The 14,130-nt window shown below is 41.3% G+C and overlaps 2 protein-coding genes across 2 annotated transcripts; one reads left to right on the top strand and one right to left on the bottom strand.

Annotated features, from left to right (window-relative positions):
• Window positions 1–357: 357 nt before the first annotated feature.
• On the bottom strand, window positions 358–2,831 carry LOC118341588 (aldo-keto reductase family 1 member D1-like). The gene is made up of 9 exons (XM_035679888.1): window positions 2,612–2,831; window positions 2,357–2,524; window positions 2,143–2,259; window positions 1,928–2,005; window positions 1,596–1,718; window positions 1,221–1,330; window positions 863–1,028; window positions 685–767; window positions 358–598 (listed from the first exon to the last, which is right to left on the bottom strand). The coding sequence occupies exons 1-9, from the start codon at window positions 2,708–2,710 to the stop codon at window positions 556–558; spliced, it is 987 nt and encodes a 328-aa protein (XP_035535781.1). The 5' UTR covers window positions 2,711–2,831; the 3' UTR covers window positions 358–555.
• A 197-nt stretch (window positions 2,832–3,028) lies between these two features.
• Window positions 3,029–14,080, top strand: LOC118341566 (transcription intermediary factor 1-alpha-like). Its single transcript, XM_035679866.1, is given in 20 exon segments — window positions 3,029–3,799; window positions 4,335–4,453; window positions 4,584–4,731; window positions 5,059–5,191; window positions 5,390–5,506; window positions 5,727–5,841; window positions 5,938–6,084; window positions 6,208–6,322; window positions 7,444–7,589; window positions 7,720–7,842; window positions 7,845–7,982; window positions 8,527–8,649; window positions 8,747–8,894; window positions 9,012–9,069; window positions 9,749–9,875; window positions 10,032–10,333; window positions 11,127–11,238; window positions 11,394–11,468; window positions 11,891–12,052; window positions 12,270–14,080. Coding segments are annotated over 20 exon segments (3,249 nt in total). The 5' UTR covers window positions 3,029–3,534; the 3' UTR covers window positions 12,846–14,080.
• Window positions 14,081–14,130: the final 50 nt, after the last annotated feature.

Here is a 14,130-nt window from a genome sequence, read left to right as displayed (position 1 = left end):
TCTGTGCAATTTTGACGGACATTATGAACAGCTGGTATTTTTAATATTTCCTACAGCACCTGAAGGCAGCATGATCCGTAACGTTACAAAGGTTTGAAGCAACAATGTTGAACTTCAACCGAAAACACGATGTCGCTTCATTTTACAGCTCAATTTTACAATGTCATAATCATAAATAACAGTTGTTAGAACAATAATATGCGATGTTACTGTTGTTAATGTATTATAATTTCTATTGTTTCATTTTACAGTCATAACAAGGCGGTACCCATCCTCCACTTCCGCCTCAAAGCCCAGTAGAGATTGCAAAAAGTGAAGCTGAGAACACCCAATTGTTTCTGAATCAATCACAGACACTTAAAACCAGAGCTTTATTGAAACAATCTAATTTCCTGTATCAATAAACTCACATTAAATTAAGTATGTATCAGAAATATTTCATGAAATGTACAATAAAAGTAATCAAAATGATTTTAAAGTTAAGGCCCAAATGTAAAAGCAATAAAATTAACAAATTGTTTGATTCAATTTAAGCAAAGTGTTGACATCGGTGGCCTAGTAGTCGTCGTGAAATGGATACTCCGGATGATCAGACCACCTGTTGAGTCAACAAAGAGAAATAGTAATTGTTTACTACAGGAGCAGAACATCTCTCATACAGTGTGTATGCTATACTATACTCACATGAGTAGCTCCACAAAACGAATATTCTTGTTCAGACCCTCAATTGCCTTCATCTCGGTCTCAGAAAGAGAGAAGTCGAATATCTGCAACAAAATTGCAACACATTTCATTCTTTATTTCCCCTTTTTTTTTTTTGCATGCCATACCAAAAATTAAAACTGAGGCCCTACAAACAAACCTGAAAGTTTTCCTTTATGCGAACAGGGTTGAAGCTCTTTGGGATGACCACCACTCCCCTCTGGACATTGAACCTCAAGGCCACCTGGGCTGACGTCTTGTTATACTTTTTAGCAACTGATACCAGCAGCTCATCTTCCAACAGTGGGGGGCATTTTAGGTTTACCCTGTTGACATGATTGGTATTTTATTATGACACAGAAAATTCCCCTTTTCACAGCTAAATGCCACCTTAATAAGTTTAAGGTCTTGTGCAAATGCAAATGAATCCATTGTAGCTGGGAACAGTGTTTTTCTTATTAGCTACTAGTTACATATTAACTTTATGTAATAAGTAACTATTCCTCTCTCTCTCATACCAGGATGCATCCCTAGATGTCCCCAAGGGGCTGTATCCCACAATGATAATATCGTTCTGCTGGCAGTACTCAAGCAGCTTTGGCTGAGTGAAATAGGGATGGCATTCAACCTGTGTAAACAAAAAGCACACATAATAATTGTTAATTGCTTCTTTGTTAGTCTTGTGCTGTACTAGTCAGTATTTATGTTCCACGCCCCTTTTCTAAAGGGCATCTTTACCATTTTTTGTAATCTATTTTTTTAATTGTCACTGACTTGCGGCATTTTCTTGTGTTTGTCAGCCCTTTTTTTCTCTCTCTATAATCCCAAATCTAATATTTTCTTAGGATTTGCCTTAATTCCACAACATAGGTGTGTTATTAAACTGTCTGTACCTGGTTGGACACAGGTTTGTGTTTGAGCCCAGGTTTGTTCAGGATCAGCTCCAGTTGCCGCTTGTTGAAGTTAGATACGCCAAGAGATTTTACAAGCCCGGCATCTTTGCAAGCCTCCAAAGCCTGTTAAAGGTGTAAAAAAAATAAAGCACTAAAGGCAGAAAGCAGCAAATTAGACTTTGCACTTTGAACAAAATGTCAGGTTTGTAAGTGCACAACACAGGGTACTGCTATGACCCCCGTATTTAATCTTTCTCTGCATTTAACGTACAGACAGTAGGAAGTCTTTCTATTCTTAAATGGACAGTAAACGTTAGATCAGCAAGTCTCACCTCCCATGTAGCACGGAGATCTGTCTTGTGATAAATGTACTTCCCATTTTCATCTTTGGGGTAAAATGTATCTCCTGGCTTCAGAAAATAATAATATACAGTGAGTTTAGATGGCAATCATTGGCAGCAGTGAGCGTTAAACTGAATGAAGAAAAAACAATTGAATGCTGTTTTGACAACAGGTCTTTGAAACGCAACACTAAATGCACGTATACCTTGAAGGCTATGGGTAGTTCGACAATGTAGAGGTCGATATAATCCAGCTGTAACGTCTTCAGGGTTTTCTCCAGAGCAGGTCTCACCAGTTCCGGGGGGTGAAAGGTGTTCCACAACTGCATGATAAGCGCAGGTGACAAAGGTATTATCTGATGCAAACGTGCACTTTGTAGCCATTAAGTTCATTGACCTCTACAAGCAAACAGCACAAACCTTTCCACAGTAGAAGATGTCCTCTCTCTTCACAGTCCCTTCTGCGATTGTGTCCCTTATAGCTTGTCCCACCTCATGTTCATTGAAATACACCAAAGCCCCATCAATGTGTCTGTACCCTGTTTCAATAGCCACTTTGACTGACTCATATGCAGTTCCTTTAGGGGTCTATCAAAACAACACACACCTTTTATGAGTGAACATTGTTTAAGTGACATGCAGGGGGGGGGGATCTGACAAAAGCATGTGTCTTACCGTGCGGGGATCCCCATAGGTTCCCAGTCCTATCAGAGGTATTCTGTTTCCATCACTCAGATGAATGGAGTGACTCTCAGCTGTCAGGTCCATCCTCATCGAAGTGTGACAGAAAATCCCCCAGTGCGGTCGCTTGTGTCATTACGCAACCCCCTCCTTGCGCTAAACATACCGTCCAATACAAGTTGACACAGTTAGAATACTTTATCCAGTAGCTGAACATCTGTTTGACACTCCTCCCACTAAAGAAACAGCCCCCTCCCACAAACATAACAGAACTCAGAGTGAGACACTATCTAAAACAAATGAACAATACGATTAAATAAGTAGCCTTTTGTGTCCGGGGGTCCATATATACCACACGTTTCCTGCGGATAATTGGTTAAAAACGAGGAATTAAAGTTGTCCTGCACCCAACGTTGTTTGGCCTCAGGCGGGCGCTGTGGCTTTAAAACGCCGCAGTGCCGTCTGGGTAATGTATGGTATGTGTTTTGAGCCCAGAGTGAACAGATGGTCGCCTTTCACATGGACGGACGAGCTTTAAAATACTATGTATGTGGCGTAATGTTAGTTCACAAGTGAGTTCGCGCTGTTGCGTCTTCGCCCGTTTGAACAAGGACCGCTAACACCCGGGGAATTAGTTATTTATTGTCTCTGGCGTTTGTGCAATTTTAAATAAGCTACGTTGCTAATTTAGCTCCCAAAGCGAAAAGAATTACACTGAAACTGTTAGCGCACAGTTTGAGAAACCGCCTTGTAGGATGAAAGGACTGCGTCTTAAATGTTTCGAGGCATAATGTTAGTACTCAACGTTATATCCCCTATTTGGCTTGTTAAGCCAGGAAAATTATAAGCTACCCTTTGTTTCAAAGCTACATTGATTGCTTGACTGGCTCGTATCGGGAAGCAGCCGCGGATCGAAAATGGATGAAAGTGCCGAAAACGACGACATTGTCATAATCGTCGAGAACGAGGCAGAAAGTTTGCCCGCCGAGGAGGAGAGGCAGAAGCAACAAGGCACCTTCGGGCTGATGGACACTTGTCCTATCTGCAAGTTGAGCTTCCACAACAGAGAGCCCAAACTCCTGCCGTGTCTGCACTCTTTCTGCAAGAGGTGTCTCCCCGCTCCCTTCAGGAGCGCGGACCCGAGGCGGGACTCGCAAGGACAGGTCGACAGCAACAAGCCATGTGAGGATGGTGTCTGTCTGTGTTGAGTTGGTTTGATGTGACTGTGGCAGATTGTGATAACAAAGCTAGAACTGAAGCAGTGGTTTAAGTTTATTGTATTGATAACGAGCTTAGTGTGGTGTAGCTGTTAGGACTGTGCAACCCAAATGAGTGGCCAGGTGATGCCAAAGCTTGGAGTGCTTTTGACTAAATATGTTAATCATTTATTGAAATAATGTGGTTTAAAGTATAGCAAAGAGGTTTTTTTTTGGTTTTTTTGCTCTCACAAAAATGTCACTTACCTGTAATTCAACCTTTCAGACCAGCTAAACAAAGCTGTGATATCATTAAGCAAATATACTATGGCTGGCTGCACGCTCTGTGTCGTATTAAAATCGTAGGTGAGTTATAGTCTCGTGTCACTGTGTCAGTGTTATAGCTTAGTATCGTTCAGGTCTGTGTGTTTTTTTTTTTTTTAAACAATACACTCATGTAAGTGCTTGTGAGCTGACACCTTCTTCAATAATGCATTAATGCATCTGGTCTCTTGCTCCAGTGGGTGCCCTACGATGTCCAGTATGCAGACAGGAATGCTGGGATATGGACGTGTTGGATAATTTCTTTGTCAAGGACTCCGCCGAGGTGCCGAGCAGCACGGTAGAGAAAACCAGCCAGGTGGGGTGATCCTCTTCCTCATCCTGAGCCGCCCCCCTCACGAACAGCTTCTTTTTGTTGATACCGCTCTCCCAAGTGCTGATTTCTTTCTTTCATTTATTCTTTTTTTTTTTTCTCTTTCGTGTGTTAGGTGTGTATGAGCTGCGATGACAACACCGAGGCAACAGGTTACTGCGTGGAGTGTGTGGAGTTTCTGTGTGTGACGTGTATTGAGGCGCACCAAAGGGTCAAGTTCACCAGGGATCACACCATACGGCAGAAAGAGGAGATGTCTCCAGGTAGTGTGTGACGTACAAAGCAGGAGAAACTGCACATTTTCTTCCTACAAAATGACAACTTCAATCTTGTATGCTGGACTGTAGTGAGTATGCATGCTACATACTGTACTTAAATATTGAAATAAGACAATTCTGTAAACAGCCTAAGGTGGTCTAGATGGTAGGCTGTACAGCTTTTGTTTTACCTGCCAGAGTGTTGTAGACAGACTGCTCTAACAGGATGTGAGTCATGATGATGATAATAATATAGCGATGCTATAGATATAGACAATTGTGGTGACATAAGCTGACTTTCTATTTCTTTGTTCTTCTTTGTCTGTATCCCAGAAGCAGTAGGTATTTCCACGCAGAAGCCTGTGTTTTGTGACATCCACAAGCAGGAGCCACTGAAGCTGTTTTGTGAGACTTGTGACCGACTAACCTGTCGAGACTGTCAGCTGCTTAAACACAAGGATCACAAGTAGGCAGATTTTTTTTTTTTTTTAACAATAAAAATCATATATTGTTCTACTTATCCTCAATAAATATTGGCAATAGGTCTTTGGTGTCGGTCTGTTGCCAAACAAGAATGTCCGATGGTTCATTTAAGTGATAAAATATCTAGAGCAGTTGTAACAATGTGCTTTCAGTCATTAATGCTTGTATTCTTTGTGCCCAGCTACCAGTTTTTGGAGGATGCGTACAGGAACCACAGGCAGTATCTGGAGAACATGACACAGCAGTTGCAGGAGAAAAGAAAGGCCATTGAGGAGGTGTCCGGCTGTATCAGCTCTGGGTAAAGTTGCCCTCTACAGCTGGATTAAATCAGTTTGTTTTATTCTGATTGAAGCCCATTTCTGCGCAGTGTAATTTTGACAAATTGGCTCCCACGGTAGACAGAAAGTTGTTTTTCCTGACTTACATTTTAGCAAGTCTAACTAGAATCAAAATCCTCTGCATATTGAAACTGCTGAGGCATAGTATTAAAATGAACGTTCTGTCGTTAATTCCCACAGACTCCAGCAAGTTGAAGAAAACCGGAAGTCCGTAATGAATGAAATAAAGAAATCTGTTTGTAACTTGATTATGGAGATCAACAGGAAGGGAAAGATTCTGGGTAACCAGCTTGAGGTAGGTTTAATCTGCTTAGTTCAATGACCTTCCACATGCAAATGCGACATTTTAGAGTTATATTTTCTGCCGATTAATGTACGCATCTACCCCTAGGCTCTCACTAAGGACCATGAGTTGGGTTTGAAAAAGCAGCAAGATGAGGTCAACTCTCTGAGCAGGCACTTAGACCACGTCATCAGCTTTACTAAATGGGCTACAGCCAGCCACAGTGGAACAGCCCTCCTCTACTGCAAGAGACTGGTGAGTGACGTTATCATACAGCAGTTTGAATTATATTACCGTTAATTGTTACATGTATTTTGTACGATAATTAGGATAAACCCACCAATGCTTTTCTGACAGCCCTGTCTTTTTGTCTTCTAGATCCTTTGTCAGATCCATTACCTGATGAGAGCGAGCTGTAATCCCTCCATCGTCCCTCAGAGCTCGGTTCGCTTTCAGTGTCGCTCTGGTTTCTGGGCCACGAATGTAGACCTCGGTAAGGCTGGAATCACATAAAAGTTGCAGTACGAATATTGTTTGCTGACCGATTGCATAATAACACATGTTTCCTGTTGATTTGTAGATCGTAGTGTGCCTTTTTTAAAAACCTGCAATCTGGAAAAATAAAGGCAAAATATGACGTGATTAGCTTAAACTTTTATGCTCACTGAGTAGAACAGTTAGTAAGTAAGTTAAAAATTAACGACATCAGCAGCTGAAATGTATCCTCGGTAAGATTGTTGACAGTACTGAGAGAGGTATATGCCACTGTTGGAACTTTTTTGGCGAGGTCATCCTATACTTTTATTATTTTGTTAGTGTGCTCTTGAATACATAGTAAACATGTAGATTGTTTTGGTTTTTGTCTTCCAGTGTATGAATCTCATCTGGCCTAAATGACATTTTATTAATCTTACCGTATGTCAGCTTACACAATCCTCCATTTGTTTTAGCACGTGTATGTACTTTCTGTCAGTAGTCTTGAACAGGAAAATCAAGTTTATGAAGGTGGAAAACACCTGCTTGACTTCTTAATGCTGCTGCTAAAAAAAACTGTCACTACTAGAACAGTTAATAAGTAATTAACATTAGCTTAGTTTCGCTGAAACTAATACATTAAGCTTTTCGGAATGATGGATAACAAAAATGTAACACAAAAAACGCATTAAACTGTTTCCACCACTTGCATTTTCTGGCCTTTCTGCAGATGTATGCACATTACTTTATTATTCCTCCACTGTCGTACACCCTAACTTCCACCTGATTGTAAAACAGAAGCTTGTCTAACTTGTAGCTGAGCTTCTGTTCCAGAAATAATATCACAAACCCTGTGACCAAACACATTGAATGTACCTTAGGGCGTTTACGTTGGCACGAATTACACATTCTTGTCCAGAAGTGATTACAAAGGTCGTATTAATATCTTACCTTAGACATGAATCATAATCCATTAACCTTGATGAATGACCTCACTTTCAGTTGTGTTGATATTAAAAACACTCATAATTGTGTCCTTGTAGGTCAGCAGTGTGTAGTGACATGGGCAAGTCCCCCTCAACCAGAGGACTGAGGTATGATTCATGATTTATTTCTCAATTGTTTGCTTATTTTCTGCAGGTTCTTTGGTAGTAGAAAGGGGCCCTGGCCGGCCACCCGTCACCAACCACCAGGCAGGTCCCAGAGCAGAGGCGCCCACTGGAGGTCTCTCAGCTGTCTCAGCAGCTCAGCAGCGACAGAGCACACTGGCTCAGCTCCAGATGCAGGTAAGATTTTTATCACTGTCTCAAAACATAAAAAAAACGTTGTCAAGGTACCTAAACTACTGACAGAAGTGTAAAAAAAGCAATTGTTCTGGTTTTCTTTATAAATTTTCCATTTATTTTTCTGTCCAAGGTGGACAAGCTTTCCCAGCATCCCCTCAGGCAGCCCCCTCCTAACCACTGGTCTTGGTACCAAAACGTCAGGCTCCCAGGACCCCCAGGACCACCAGGACCCAAGTCCCCCAAATCACCCACCGGGTATGTACTGGACTGTACCCCCAACCAGACCCCCCCCCCAACTTGGGCCAGCCAGGACGCAGATACGGGAGCTCCCATCCCAACCCCAGAAGCCCCACATCAACCATGATTCACAACACAGGATTCCCACCTGCTCAGGTAAGTTACTGCAGGTAGAAACATTAGCATGTATAGGTGTGTGGGGAATGTAATGTATGTATGCCAGAGAGGAGCTGCTTGTCATGTGGAAGGTATTTGCAGATGGTTCTTATCAAACAGGCAGATATCAGAAAGACTCCTTACAGTTGTGATAAACAGTTCCAAGCGTTTTCACTGTCTTCAGATTACTTCATTTTAATCACATGAGGTTTCATTGATGTGATTATTGTAGTGTAGGTCTTGATAAAGTTTGAATTGTCTTCTGCCTCAAAAAGCGGGGCGCATCAAGTTGGTCTTATCTACTAGATTATACTGTATCCTTAAATTTCTTGTAATGGGATTTTATTCTTGTCAAATGCCATTTTTTTTTTTTTAAATTTTAATTGGGAAATAAAATCAGAAATGTTTTATGTTACTGGAGATGTCTTCCTCAGCATTTGGTAACACCTACTGTTTCCGGCTTCAGTCGGTCAAAGGGACTTATAGTTGATGCTAAACTGGCCTGAACTATTCTTTTCAACTTGAATTTTTTTTCTACATCTAGTCTCTGAGAGATCTGATCCATAGCTCCAGCTTCCCTCCTAAACCCATGGATGTGTTGCAGGGACCGTCCCGCTACCCACAGCCTCTGTCCGCTGGAGCAGCTACACAGACGTCCATACATCAGGTTGGTAGAAGGTTTCCACTCTAACTTATTCCAGAACAAGAAAGTGCATGTTTCGAGGAGGATTAATTAAACCGTTTTTCATTTCTGTTTCCTAAAGCGGGGCCTAGCGGAGTCCTCCTTCCTGAAGAGGAGTGAGGCTAGTGGATCTGTGCCCTCTATCACAATCTCTATCCCCAAACCCAGCTTCGCTCCGAGTCTAGCTTCGGCAACTGCAGACAAAACAAGCGCGCTTAATCACATAGCAGGTCATTATCACTGCTCTGATGTAACAACCCCAAAGATCCTGTTCTGTGTGAACATCAGTCTGAAATGAAGCTTTTCATATTGACTTCTCCTCCTCTTCTTCTTCTTCTTCTCTCAAGTTCAAGCAAGGCAGAACTCTCCGATAGCCAAGCCAACTTCTTCAGACAGAAGCACAGGGTAAGAGGAGATCTCCTAAAATGTGTCCTCATCACAGTTGTTAGGGTTTAATGTAACTACTGTGAAACCTTGACCTTTTTATGAAAGAATCTTTACACCTTTGCAACACTCACATTGTTCTCATTGTGCATTTTTTCTGTCACATTAGCCCTTTAGCTCTTAGAAACTCTAAGCTTTTTACTTAAGATAAGATTTTTTTTCTTTGGCACAGACTATGGCTGATAGTTTTGTGTTGTTTTGCCCTGAATATGTGCTTGTTAACATAACAGGCGCGTGCTTGTGATATTTGATTAGAAACCTTTTTGACGTGCGACACTGAAGTTATTTTAAAACGTGTCATGTTGTGACAGCGGTTGTCCTTATCCGCCTTCAGTCTAACACTCCACTCCCTTGTCCTAGCCTGCAGTGTAATTAGTTCCCCCAAATATCTGTCTCTATTTATAGTTAATATCTAATATATTAAGTACGTCCTGGTGACACTTATTTTTATGCTTTCATTAAGCTGTGTAACATGTAACACGTGACATTTAAGGGATTCACAGGACAGACTTAATTAAAAACACTGAGATCTTACCTATTCATGTAAGCAAGGCCAGTTTGTCTTTTTATATATATATATATATATATATATATATATATAATATAAAATCTCATTCTTCTCTGTCTGGCTTTGTTGAAGGACGACTTCATGGAAGCCGACTTTTGAGGCTCCGTCTGCCCCCTCAGCCAAGCGACGAAGAAGGTCATCCCCCGGGCCTGTGATCGTCATCAAGGACGAACCAGAGGACGAGGATGAAGTTCGTTTTGTAAGAGAATTACTTAACACAAGTCCAGATGTCTTAGAAATATTTTGTTTAATAATGTAGCATGTAGGCGACGAGGTGTTGGTGGCATTATATTGCAGCATGCAAAAAGTGTTAATATATCTCGTATCACGTATTTTGCATTTCTTTTGCCTACAGGTTCAGTCCAGTGTCGGCTCCAGCCTACCGGACAGCAGCACTGGAGCTCAGTCGAAGCCTCGACAGCAGCTTAAGGTGTCTGCTCCTGTCCCTGTCCCCGGATCGGAGTCCAAAGCTGGGAAAGAGCAGCGTCCTCAGTCTGCGGGGCAGCCACAGTCTGAAAAGAGAGCAGAGCCGGAGGATGATCCCAATGAGGACTGGTGCGCTGTCTGTCAGAACGGAGGGGAGCTGCTCTGCTGCGACAAGTGCCCCAAAGTTTTTCATCTGGCCTGTCACATTCCCACTCTGAACGAGTCCCCCAGGTGAGAGACAGGCTGTCTCTCAATGCTATGGCTGCATAATTAAATGATGCTGGACACCTGAATAAGACTCCACCTACATTTTATCTTGGATTATTTGATTGTAGATTTTACTCCAGCTGGTAGTTTTACCAGCCCTTAGAGTATATTGTCATAACTACTAATTATTAGTACATCAACATGTTTAATATTTCCTGTAACTGAAAGCATTCTGATACATGTTTCAGTGTTATTAATTTGATAAGTGTATTTAATCTTTTAAAAAAAACATGTTTAAATTGACTAATAAAAAAATAAAGAGGTATTTGTTGTTTTACAGTATTTTACAGATTAGTCTTTAAATGATATTTCATTGCAGCTGCAGTATTAGTTTGTGATATCGGAAGGTTTGTTAAATTGGGTTATACTAGGTGGTGGTATAATATACAAAAGCAGTTTTATTCTCAATTAAAGAAGTCTATGGGACTTTAGCATGTACAGTTATTGTACTGCACTTCCTGCATTTCAAGTTATAAACTGCTAGAAATGTTGCACACCATGTGTGATGATAATGTACAGTATAGGTATTTGTAGGGGTTTGTCAGATTCTTCCAATTTCATCTATGACTGAGAAAGTCTAACATGGCTCGTTATCATTCTTAGTCTATGAGGTAAAATGAATAAGAGCAGTTGTTAGAAAATGTACAATAATGACGGGGATTCTGACAACCTGTTCTCTTGGTCTTGCAAGTGAGTAAGGTTGGCAGACAGGTCTGTGCATCTATCCTAACAAGCTCTTCCTGACATCTCTCCTCAGTGGCGAGTGGTTCTGTTCGTTCTGCCGAGACCTCGTCTCTCCTGAGATGGAGTATGACTGCAACAGCAAGGACGACCCCGTCTCTGAAGGATTCCCCCCTGTTGACAGAAGGGTATGTTCACAGCTGTCATTTACCTCCCTGTGCATGAGATTCTAAAGTACTACCTCCAATTAAACAAGTTGTATCTCTTTGGGGAAGAGACACACTTTACATAACATGATCAGTTACATGTCTGATCTAATGTTTTTATTTGTTTTTATATGCAGAGGTGTGAGAGGCTGCTACTACGTCTGTTCTGCAATGACTTCAGCACCGACTTCCAGCAGGCTGCTTCTCCGTCAGTAAGTTACCCTATCTAGTATTTAGTCACTAAAGTTTAAAAGAACTCCAGTGCTAGAAAATTTTACTTTTTGCTGAATTGAAAATAAGTAGATTAATAGATTAATTCTGATTTTAGATAGGAAGACATTAGAGGTTTTCATTTTTCTGACTTGGAGAAAGTGAAGACTTTCCACTGGAGAATTTCTAACTACAATGTGGACAGGAAATGTGGACTTGAATAGATTTTAATGATGGTAAAGTTCACTACTAAAATTAATGAAAAAGTTACTCAGTAACCAATGTACATCAGTGTGTGTGTGGGTTTCATTTTAACTTTTCATGTTCTTTTAAGTCATGCTTGGGTCATATTGACTGCACCAGAAGCCAATAAATATATCAGATTCTCTTAACAGATGTATCTTCTACTGTTTTCCTAATGTAGGAGACAAGAAGGTACAAAGAGCTGATCAAGACCCCGATGGATTTGTCGATAGTGAAGAGGAAACTGGAGTCGAAGTCGAGGGAAGGTGAATGTTACAGCAGTCCGGAGGGATTTGTCTCGGATGTCAGGCTCATATTTTTCAACTGTGCAAAGTACTACAAGGTAATCAGTTTCTATAAAATATTCCTTCCAGAACGATTGTAACATTGTATCGTCTTGCCAAAATGTGAATTACACAGTGACATGTCTTTCTGCTTATTGACAAATACCATGTAACACTCATTTGCAGGAGTTTTGCAAGTTGAGTTTTACCAAATATGAATTATTTTAAAATACATACTCTTTCATTGTCTGATATTTCTGTGCACTGACCGTACAGGCGACCTCAGAGGTGGGCAGTGCAGGCTTGTACTTGGAGGACTACTTTGAGGAACAGCTGAAACAAGTCTACCCAGATAGGGTCTTCCCCGGAGGGAGAGAAGAACAGATGATCCCTCCCTTGGAGGATGAGATAGACGAAGAAGAAGAGGAAGAGATGATGGAGGAAGGCATGGCTCCCACTGAAGACGATAAGCCACAGAGTCCTGCGGGAGAAGGAATTCCTCCTGTAGAAGAGGACCTGCCTCCTCTGGAAGAAGCATCAGCCCCAGCGGAGGAAGAAAAGCCCGAAACGCAGGAGAAGGTGATCGATACGAGCGATAAGGGGACGGACGAAAAGGCAGCAGCCGCGAAGGAAAGCACGCCTCCTGCGGAGGAGGTAGAGCAGGACGAGAAAACTCTCGTGCAGGAGGGGAAAAGCTCTCCGGCTGCAGAGAGTGAAACAAAAGACGGAGACGCTCCGAGCTCCTCGAAGGAGGAGAACCCTCAGCTCCCCACAGACAAGACTGCAGATCCACATGAAACCCCGGAGAAGGAGTCGGCTCCTGCAGACACACCCAAAGAGGAGGAGGGATAGACGGATTACCACAGAGAGAAACTATAGAAAAGATGGGTGATTTCAGTCTTCCAGAGAAGTGGCCCCAGTGGGGACCTACATTTGCTGCCACCAGACATTTTTTCTAACGTGTTATATTTGCAATAGGAAAAAAAAAGACTTATTTAGTAGCGGTCATGCTGTAGATGCACAGTGAAGGGAGCCAATGAAGCTCCTTTTGTGTTTTTTGACGGACAGAGGTTACAATTTTACTGTAACGCAGAGGGTTATTTTCTGTGAGGACGACACTGAGAAGCACACATAAGATATTCTTTGTTGATAGGATGGTGTGTAAATTACGATCAGTTACCTTGCTTATCACTTGTACATAACAATGCCATGAACTGAAGGAACAAATGCTGCAATCAAAATGTAGAAGGAAAAAAAAAAAAAGATTTTGAAATAGCAATGCATGCACGATGTCTTAATATAAATAATTTTTGTGTTTATAGACTTGAGCTCACTTGTACTAGCTGTTCGGCTCATGAACTGTTGCAATAGCATTATTTTATTTTTAATAGTATTGTATTACTGCTATGTATGCAACAAATAGGGCCCGCTCTATGTACTGTAGTATCTGTACAGACGCTGCCACATCTGTCGGTGATTTGACAAACCTGGCATTTTGAAAATTGCGCTGCTTGGTCGTTTACAAACAAAAATGAATTGCCACATGTCATGGTTTCATTTTTGTGTTGCCAGTTTGAGGCCTCTTACCCCCCCCCCCCCCAAATCCCAGTTATGTTCTATCACACAGCAGCCTTGATGGTTTTTTTTTATCAGGAGAACAATTCTTCAAACGGTCCTAGATAATTCCGAGACATGATCATCACTTTCTCATTATCGTCGGCTTCTAAAAACAATGTGTTTTTCCAAATTGTGTCCTTGCCCTCCTGCTGCATGATTACTTTTGCACAAGATTAGCCTAAGCCTTATTGTTTTAGTCAGTTTCCCTCACTGACAGTCATGGAAAAGCATGATGCATAAATTGGTCTATGGCATTAAATGAACAAATCACATTTATTGACAGAGGCTTCAGTTAACTAAACCATCCCGTATGAAGTCAACTCATATCAACTTCAACGTAGATTATTTTGTCCAACATCATCATTGTTATTATTTATTGAAAATAAACGACCTGTAAATGAACTCTACAATGTTGAGCATAAAAGAAATACCTGCAATTACAATATTTGTAATAAACAGGGTTACATGTACATGCTCCCACTGTTGTCACCTTCATTCTTTCTATTTGTTTGTTTATCAC

This window comes from Morone saxatilis, unplaced genomic scaffold (assembly GCF_004916995.1).
Source record: "Morone saxatilis isolate NCDOM2014 unplaced genomic scaffold, NCSU_SB_2.0 Contig10, whole genome shotgun sequence".
NCBI lineage: Eukaryota > Metazoa > Chordata > Actinopteri > Moronidae > Morone > Morone saxatilis.
The sequence above is the reverse complement of the archived record's forward strand: the minus strand, read 5'-3'. Positions and strand labels throughout refer to the sequence as shown.

Excerpts from the sequence above, each read along its gene's own strand:
- LOC118341588 (XM_035679888.1), bottom strand. The coding sequence starts at position 2,710 with ATGAGGATGGACCTGACAGCTGAGAGTCACTCCATTCATCTGAGTGAT. Across the intron at positions 1,029-1,220 it reads ACATCTAGGGATGCATCCTG|GGTAAACCTAAAATGCCCCC; the intron begins GTATGAGAGAGA and ends TCATGTCAACAG. Across the intron at positions 599-684 it reads CGTTTTGTGGAGCTACTCAT|GTGGTCTGATCATCCGGAGT; the intron begins GTGAGTATAGTA and ends TTGACTCAACAG.